General features: G+C 45.4%; 1 protein-coding gene across 2 annotated transcripts; it reads right to left on the reverse strand.

The window, feature by feature from the left end:
• Positions 1-1,720: 1,720 nt before the first annotated feature.
• Positions 1,721-8,447, reverse strand: LOC309443073 (L-lactate dehydrogenase A chain). Of its 2 annotated transcripts, none has more exons than XM_082059648.1 (8): positions 8,307-8,447; positions 6,686-6,820; positions 5,817-5,934; positions 4,934-5,107; positions 4,306-4,479; positions 3,341-3,458; positions 2,720-2,843; positions 1,721-2,551 (listed from the first exon to the last, which is right to left on the reverse strand). In XM_082059648.1, the coding sequence occupies exons 2-8, from the start codon at positions 6,809-6,811 to the stop codon at positions 2,387-2,389; spliced, it is 999 nt and encodes a 332-aa protein (XP_081915774.1). In that variant the 5' UTR covers positions 6,812-6,820; positions 8,307-8,447; the 3' UTR covers positions 1,721-2,386. The 2 variants fall into 2 exon arrangements, with proteins under 2 accessions (XP_081915774.1, XP_081915775.1); XM_082059649.1 differs by having other exon boundaries at positions 6,686-6,817; positions 8,307-8,328.
• Positions 8,448-9,056: the final 609 nt, after the last annotated feature.

The following is a 9,056-nucleotide window of genomic DNA, read 5'->3' on the forward strand; positions in this document are numbered from 1 at the left end:
TAACCACCCCCTTCTAATACACCCCAGGATGCCATTGGCCTTCCTGGCCACAAGGGCACAGTGCTGGCTCATGGTCATCCTGCTGTCCACCAGGACCCCCAGGTCCCTTTCCCCTATGCTGCACTCTAATAGGTCATTCCCCAACTTATACTGGAACCTGGGGTTGTTCCTAACCAGATGCAAGACTCTACACTGTACTTAACTGTACATTCACTTTACTTCTGAGATTTGGAAGACATTTCAGTTTCCTGAACTGGAAAAACTAACATTTCAATGAAACCAACCTTTGTTATGACCAATGAAAGCTGCAAACTCAGAAATTTAAGCCCCTGCTGTTAGAAATCCAAATTATTTTGTATTCTACCATCAGGTCATGGTCACAATGGAGTATTCCTTATGGTCCCGTAAGAAGCCTTGATGTATGTTGCATTTTTCCATTGGAAAATGCTAGGGGAAAAGCTGCATTTTTTGTGCTCCCTGGCTGGCAGAAAACACTACATGCCAGAGTGGCACAGGAGTTGGGGTGGAGCTCATACTGACCAGCGTGGTGGTTAAACACTGCACTGTCTGCAGAAGAGGCTTCGTGCTACAGTGCATCTCCCAGCAGGGAGTGCTGTAGGGATGCAGGGTGCTGCGCATGTTGCCTCTCAGCAGCATCATGCTGTCCTGCTCCACGTGCTTCTGTAGGCTGCCTCAGCAGAGCCAGCTTCAAAAAGTTTCTTGGTCTCAATGCAGTCAGCAGCGTGGTGCAAAGCTGAGTGTTTCACTTAGGGCTTTTAATGTTATCATTGGATCTGGAGTTCATATTTAAAAGCTGGGTGGGACTTCATGTAGTAAAAAGTGCAAGTCTTGTGGATCTTCTGAAAGCTTTTGAAAGGGCTTCATATCATCCTCCTGTCATCTGCAGAAAGCACTATTGCTGTCTGCACTTTCCAGGTGCTGTTTTGAACATGTGGACACGAGAGAAAGTGGCACAGTGGCTACAGCTTTCCCTTTGTTGCTGAAGTTGCTTCATGAGCACTTCCACTTATTCTAAAATACTTTGTCCTGCAAAGTGTCACCTGTACTCCATATTAAAAAATCCACACTAGACTTAATCAGGTGATCTATTTCCATTCTTAAGCTACATGCTGTGTCCTAACCTTAGAAAAAGCTGAGAATAAAGCCTTTTCTTTTATTGTAATGAGGTATATTGTTTTAAAATATTAATGACAGAGAAGATAGTTAATTCTAACTTACTAGGAGGTTTGAGGAGTAACTTTAGTCATTGCTTCTCTTCATGGCTACTGTTCCAGAGGTCATGCTTTTCTGTGACTTTTTATGAATGTCAGTACTTGATGTGGAGAGATTTCTTCCAACGTGTTTTTGTGTGTACAGGTAAGGAAGACACTTCCTTTGTTGCATTGTTTCTCTACTCCTCTTACATTATTTCAATAGAGCCTCTTTCATTGCATAAAGAGGGGAATCAAGTTCAACTTCTGAGTACTGACATACTTCCATTAATATTTTTTCATTCCTACCTTGAGACTGTTAGTTCAGTCTAATATAAATATCTGGAGCCTACAACAGAGCAGCTGCAAATTACACAAGGCTGGAGCTGTTATTACACAGCTGAGGTGTCAGCATGACTGAAGAAATAGAATTGTTTGATTTAGATGAGTGCAAGTGCAGCTGCATTTTGGAGACAAAGCCATATGAAGAAAAAGCAAGGAGACAGAAGTAACAGTTTGTGGTTTATTTGGTGTTAGAGCTGGTACTACAGTTGGACAGTCACCGTCTTGTTGCATACAGAAACCTCAACATTTTTTAAACATGCTCAGGATATAAAGTTACAACTAGGCTGATATAGTACACAAAAATAAGGTTCTCTAAAAAAAAAAAAAAAATATATTGTACACAAATTCCAAAGCAGTGTTAGGAAAATACATTTGGACCTACCAACAGTGAAATATATAAGCTATTCAGCTGGCAGAGAAGGTTGATCAATTTGTTTGACAATCCTTTAACTGCGAGAAGATAGTCTTTGGTTTCACATTGTGTGGTAATTAGTTACTTATTGTTCTGAACCAACATTAAACAAGATGAGGAAAAGGCAAAGGGTTTTCTAGGCAGTGCTGCTTTGAATGCTGGATTTCTGTCACACCACTTCACTGTACAAGACTGACTAGCTTTTCTAGCTCTGGCTAAGAACATGGGTGTCTGAACAGGGAAAACCCTGGACTAGTTTCCTAGTGCTATCTTCAGGAAACTCATTTGTTCAGATTTGAGCTTTTTGTGTGTTCTGGTTGAGATACATACATTGAAAGATTTGACCTACCTGGAAAGTGCAACGTAAGACAAACCACTAAACCCATTAAAATGTAAAGAGTGAACTGCTTGGGCAGATTTAAAACTGTAGTTCCTTCTGGATTCCCCAGAGTGTATCTGCACTCTTCCTTAATTTGTCCTCTTCCTCAGGTTTTAGGATCATCTTCACTACATCAGTGATGCCACTGCTGCCCAGTACACAAGGAACACTTAGGAAGACATCATCTTTTATTCCATGCATGCCCTGAAAAGCAGGTAAGGATGGTTAGGCTAGAATTCATTCTATAGAATGTCCTATCAAGAAAACTCAGAATTTAGTTGAAATTAAACTAGAAAGTTATGACTGTTCTTCAGAATTCCCAAGGTTTTTAGGTTGCAGTAAGGCAAAAGTTAGCAAAAACAGGCCGCTCACCTTAACAACTGTAGAGATTGGGTGCACTCTTCTCAAATTCTTCATAATCGTTTCAGCTAAGTCTGCCACAGAAAGGCCAATAGCCCATGATGTGTACCCCTTCAGTTTGATGACCTCATAGGCACTGCAGAGACAAAGGTATTCGTTAAACAACAAGTACCAGCAACTGAAATATTTAAAGTTTGGAAGAAGGGCTTTTCGAGGTGCCTTAATCAATTTGGGGACATCAGAAACTTGACTGATTTGCTGACAGAACTGAGATGAACTCAGTAGTAAAGAACTCTACTTGCATTTTACACTACTCCCTGCAGTCACAGTGGAAACTTGGAAGTTAAAAGCACTTCCCCAAGTTAAAAGTTCATTAAGCATGAAAAATTAACTGTGCCAAATCTACATTACTCTTTAAAATATTATTTCAAGTTCTATTGCATCTGCATCTTGATATTTCTTTTGGGCTACTACGGTATTTATGAAACCAGATACGGATACTGCAGTTCAGAGGTACTATAGCTCTTCATCATCTGTTCTTGTGTTGCAAAAAATAAATAAAATAAAATAAAATAAAATAAAATAAAATAAAATAAAATAAAATAAAATAAAATAAAATAAATCTGCATTTACCTGTCCACCACCTGCTTATGGACCTCCTTCCAGTGTTCCTTGTCTGCATCAGTTCCCATGTCTGGATGAAGAGCCTTCAGGGAGACGCCAGCAACATTGACTCCGCTCCACACAGGTACTGAGAGTTGCACATAGATTAATTATCTCACAAGAAAACTTAGTTCTGTCTTCCTCAAATTAACAGTTAACATAAAATCAAGTTTGATTAATCTGCAACACACATGTTGCTATGATTTAGGTATGACTTTAAGTATCGTATGACCTATGAGGAAGATATAAAATTGTGGGCTGAGAACCCAGGAGCATATAAACATCTTTATACATCATGTCACAACAACTGAATATACCTTTATTAAAGCAAAACACCCCTGCAACATGAACTAAAGTGACAGTAACTCTATTTTGCAAAGTTTTCTCAAGAATAGGAATTTATTCCAAATGAATCCTCCCAAGCGTCAGGAAGCAGACAAGACTGCTCTGGTGCTGCTAGAGAAAGTACAGGTTATGTAAGGAAAAAGCTGCTCTTTCCCCTGTCCTCTACACTTGTCTCTGCACTTCAATTTCTATATATAGTTCTTGAAGTAATCAAGAGATGCCACTAAAGACAACTGAGTGACTACCAGTAAGTTTAGTGCAGACTTTGGTAGTCCCTTGCAGAGAACTTTACCCTCTTGCTTCTTCAGTTTGGTTTTTTTTTGGAGAGTTATGGGAACAACTTAGCCTTGAAATTTTTAGCCTCCTCAGGTTACAGTAATGACCTTTTCCAAGCAGAGTAACTCAGGTCAAATATAGATCATCTAGGGTTACTCTGTGCAGCAGAAGACCTAAAGCAGGGCTTGCACTCTTAAGGTGCTGCAGTGGAAAGGTTTTTGAGCAATGTTTTGCTGTAGCTTTCGGAGATGTTTCTTGCAAACAAACTATAAGAAAAAGGTTCTGTGTAACAGCCAGCCAGGTTTCACCCTTACCACTGGAATCTCCGTGCTCTCCAACAATCCATCCGTGGCAGCTCAGAGGATGGATGCCCAGCCTTTCTCCCATGAGGTGGCGGAAACGGGCAGAGTCCAGATTGCAGCCGCTGCCGATAACACGGTGCTTAGGAAAGCCACTGATCTTCCAGGCCACATAGGTCAAAATGTCCACTGTAAGTAGAACAAGGAGGACAAGAGGTGCCACTTATGAGCAGTTTGAAAACTAGGATAGTATCTTCTGGTCATCTGCATTGCTTTTATCAGCACACTAGTTATGGGGAATAGAGCATAACATAATCCCCACAGCCAGGGCTCATATAATTACTGCTTTAAAGGGAGACTTGAGAGGCTATTCATAGTATGCATGCAATTATCAGTGCTCCTTATGTGTCTTCTGCTAAAGATCGCTTAAAAGGCAACTGAAGGCCCAAGTTGGAGGCAAGTTGGTTTATTTCTCAGAGTACCAGCTTGCTGAGTGTGGAGAGGGGAGATGACGCTTCTTGCTATGTGGTTATGTGTCATAAGTATTTGCTTGGTCATATCAGTATAGTAATGCCACCTTCCTGAAAAAAAAAATCACTATTCTCTCAGCCAAATCCTCTTGTTAAAGCAACACAAGACAAACCTGGGTTTGAGACGATAAGCAGCTTGCAGTCAGGACTGTATTTAACAACATTGGGAATGATGAACTTGAAGATATTCACATTGCGCTGGACCAAGTTAAGGCGGCTCTCTCCTTCCTGCTGACGGGCACCAGCAGTGACAATGACCAGCTTGGAGTGTGCAGTCACACTGTAATCTGCAGACAAAAGGCTGTGTCAGAAATGTCTACACGTGGTTTAGAACAGTTCTTGGTTCCTTTTAGTATTAATATCTAAAATTCTTGAGTTTGAAGGTGCTGAAGTTCTGGTAATTGTTACCCTAGGCTTTGCTTCTGTATAAAGTTAAATTTTCTTTTAAGATTTTGGTTCATTGCCACAAGTGGCAACCTTAAGGGCACATCAAAATCTTAATGTAGAATTGGGCAGTGGTTGGTATTACACACTTCGCAGGCACAGATGGGTGTGGGGTAGCTGTGCATCCAGTTCAAGTGCTGTGTAGGAAAGGAAAAATGCTCTGCCTGTGTAACCTGTGGACACTGGAGGTGTGGGACGACTAGCATTGCCCTAGTCAGGTTGCTACTAAACTTACAGCTGTCAGATATTTGTGGCCAAGAAGTAAGCAGTAACACATTCAGGGGCCAACTGCCTGTGAAATTAAATTCTCAAAGGTGCATGAGTACTTAAGAAATTGATCTTTCTATACTGACTGATGAACTTTGGACCAGAGGACTCCTAGCTGGAACACCTTAACAAGGTACATGAAACTTAATGTCAGCTGAGCAGAAACAAACTTTCCTCCTGACAATTAGGATGGCAGGCTAAGTGCTAGACATGGATGGCCAGTTTGAGATCTGAAGTGGCTGTCTCCATTTCAAAATAACAAGCACATTAGAGCCAACTACTTGCCTTTGCCAGAGACAATCTTCGGTGTTCTAAGGAAGAGGCTGCCATGCTGGAGATCAAGCATCTCTCCTCTGAGCTTGTCCTCCACAACATCAACAAGGGCAAGTTCATCAGCTAAGTCCTACACAGACCAAGATTAAACAGTAAGTTTATTGCCTCAGAGGAAAGTACTCGATTTGTAAACTGTGAAGTCACAATTATTTTAAAAGCAGGAATCTATTTAAGCAATCTTGCCCATCTTCATCACTTTACTTATTCCCAAGCAGAGCATTTAAATTAGTCTCCTAGGATATCCACTTTATTGAATTAGTTTTGTACTTTCCATATGCACATTCTGTGTGGAATAGTTGTACAATTTAGCATGAAAATGGTGAGTAATTTAATAGCTGTTCATAAACAGCCTATTTTACAGTTAAGAAAAGCAAGCCTGATGTTAAACACAGCATTTTCAATATAATAATGCAATGCAGAGGACAGGTCATTCAGAGTGTCTGGGCCCACTTTTTCCAGTCCACACTGCACATAAATATTCCATCACACTCTCTGCTTCAGACAGAATGATGCCTCAGTTCTTAGAAGGGATTCTGGAAGTTATTCAAAGGTAAATGCAGCTCTTTTAAGTCAAAATGATACATAGAGCATGTTCTGTCTGATACTGGAATAAACTTGGTTTACAAGAACTTACAGCTATTTGCTCTCTGCCAATAGCTTGAAGATTGCTGCTTTGTTTCAGGCCCAAAGAAAAGAATGACCAACCAAAAGTTCATCCTGTGTGCTGGCCCAATTAGTCTAATAAGGGAGATTACTTTTCGCCTGTCTCTGAGGCCTCAGGTAGTCACAACTGTGCTGCTTCATCCCAAGCTAAAACTTACCTTCATCAGGATGCTGATAGCACAGGCCATTCCAACCGCACCAACGCCAACCACACTGATCTTATTGTGGGCATGACTGTGCTCCTCTTTGTGGACATTGTGGATGAGCTGATCCTTGAGAGACATGGTGCGCTGCTGCAAGGAGAGCAACACGTTATTTCTCTAGGCATTGGAGCTCTTACCAACACCGGAATACTCGTATCAAGAAGGATGGACTTTATTCCAGGATGATAAGAAAACAGATATAAATCGCACACATAAAGCATCTGGCAGTACTGCCTGTATGCAGCAAAATGATAGAAAACTGAATTATTGATGACAAGCTCACTGTAGCTTTCCCTCAAACACAGCCTGAGCACCATTGATTATATAGCTGGGTGGCACTCCAGCAGCATTAGTAGAATGTTCTAAATGATCATCCATGTTACACTTAGGCAAAGGAAGCCATTTTAGTACTCTGAGCACAGCATGGTCTGGCAATCCCTATTCTACCACCCTGCAAAACTGGTATTCTATGCCCTGAAGCCTTTCCAGAGCTGAGGTTGTACAACACTTAGGTAAGCCCTTCTTAAGCACAGTGAGATCCTCAAAGCCAAATTTATGGATTTGCTTTCAGGTGAGACTGCATAGTTTTGAATTAAGATGTATAGAGTCTGGTGTTATCTCTCCTACCCTCAATTTTTTTAGCTACCGGCTGCATGGTTCCAATCTGACAGTCACAGCTACAATGAAATGCCATGATAAAAATGGAATCCTGTGCTTTCGCCCCAGGGTCTCCGCAGAAGCCGACACCACGCTTTACCGCTCGCCGGAGGCAGGGGCAGCCTTGCAGATGGATGCAAGTACAGACCTAACGTGATTCTAAGGTTAGTGCTGAACAGGCAGCAACTTGTTCAGAGCAGGAAAGGCCGGAGAGCGCTGGCAGAGCAGGTAGGGACTGGCAGGGGTGGGGGAAGGACAGGAAATCAGTGCCCATATATAGGAAAAGTTAGCCAAGGTACTTCAGTCTTCATTTGCATCCGTCTCCCGCAGCGTGGCCCAGCATCGTGCACACGCCACGTGCCAAGTTGTCCCTTTGCGCTGTAAGAACTTCAACGTGCAGGGCACCCGCTCAAACGTTTCTCAGTTACATTTTATAGTCCAATTTTTTTTATTTTAGAGTGCTGTTCCCCTGAAAGAAGCAGACTATGGGAGAGCCAGCAGCCAAGGTGGTATATTTATGCTCTATTTTGAACGCAGGGTCACTCCCAGCGCCCTGCCCAACCGGCAGCTGCCTAGAGCCACACGCACTTCCACCGCCGATTAGGGGAAGCGACTTAATTCCCGCAGGCTGAAGCGGGGGAGGGGGGTGGCGGGGGGACGCAATCTCAAGGGGGGATGGAAATCACGCCGGTTGCGCAAGGCCGCGGAGCAGGGCGGGGTGCCCCACCGCACCCAACGCGGCACCGGGCTGAAATCCAGGGCTGTGCCCGCTCCCTCCTCGGTCGGACCTGGGGTCCGCTGTGCGCCGCCTACTCGACCGAGTTCCCCCAGTGGGCTGGCGGCCAGCGGCGCCCGCATCCCCCTCCCTCCCTCTCCCCGCAGCAAGAACCCCCTGGCCCGCGAAGACGATCGCACCTACCGAACGTCCTCACCCAAGCGCGGCGGCGGCGGTAGCGGTGGGGCGGGGAAGCAGCCGCCGCCTTAAGTAGGGGCCGGGCGGGTGACGTGCGGCGGGCGGGCTGCCGCGGTGGAGACGTGCCCGCCGACACGTCGGGGCGGAGGGGAGGGGGAAGTTGTGTTGGGCCGGCATGGGAAAGTGGGGGGGAGAGGGGAGGCGGAGGGTAGCGTTTGGCCCGTTGTTGGAACGTCGAGGGCGTAAAGGTCGCTCTGGAGCCTTCGGCCCGGCCGGCCGGCACCGCGAGGGGGGCTGAGGCGGGCGAGCGTGATCTCAGTCCCGGCCGAGGCTGTTGGACGGGCCCGCCCCCGGCCCGAGATGGAGGGGCTGCCGGGCCGGCCTCGCTGCGGCTCAGCGTCCCGCCCCTGGCGAACCGGCGTCCTGGGACGGGGAGTCCCGTCGTCGAGGGAGATTTCCCTCTCCCCGTTATTAACCGGGATGGGTGGAGGTGACGTAAAACGTTAGCTCCGGAGGGCAGGGAGGATGCCCAGTGCGTGCCAGCCAGCACACAGGAGCAGCAAGCGGTGCCGGCTCCCAGAGTTACGGGCAGTTCGAGGTGCCCGGACCCTCCTTTGGCGGCCGCACCGCCGCCCGGCCGGTGCAATCCGGGGAGCCGTGCCCAGCCCCGCCAGCAGCCAGCCCTGTGCTCCTCAGCACCCACACAACCCGACGGGGTTTATGGCCGAAGTTCTTGTCCGATGGCTAGAAAACCAC

The sequence above is a fragment of the Streptopelia decaocto genome, assembly GCF_964273445.1.
Source record: "Streptopelia decaocto genome assembly, chromosome: 7".
Taxonomy (NCBI): domain Eukaryota; kingdom Metazoa; phylum Chordata; class Aves; order Columbiformes; family Columbidae; genus Streptopelia; species Streptopelia decaocto.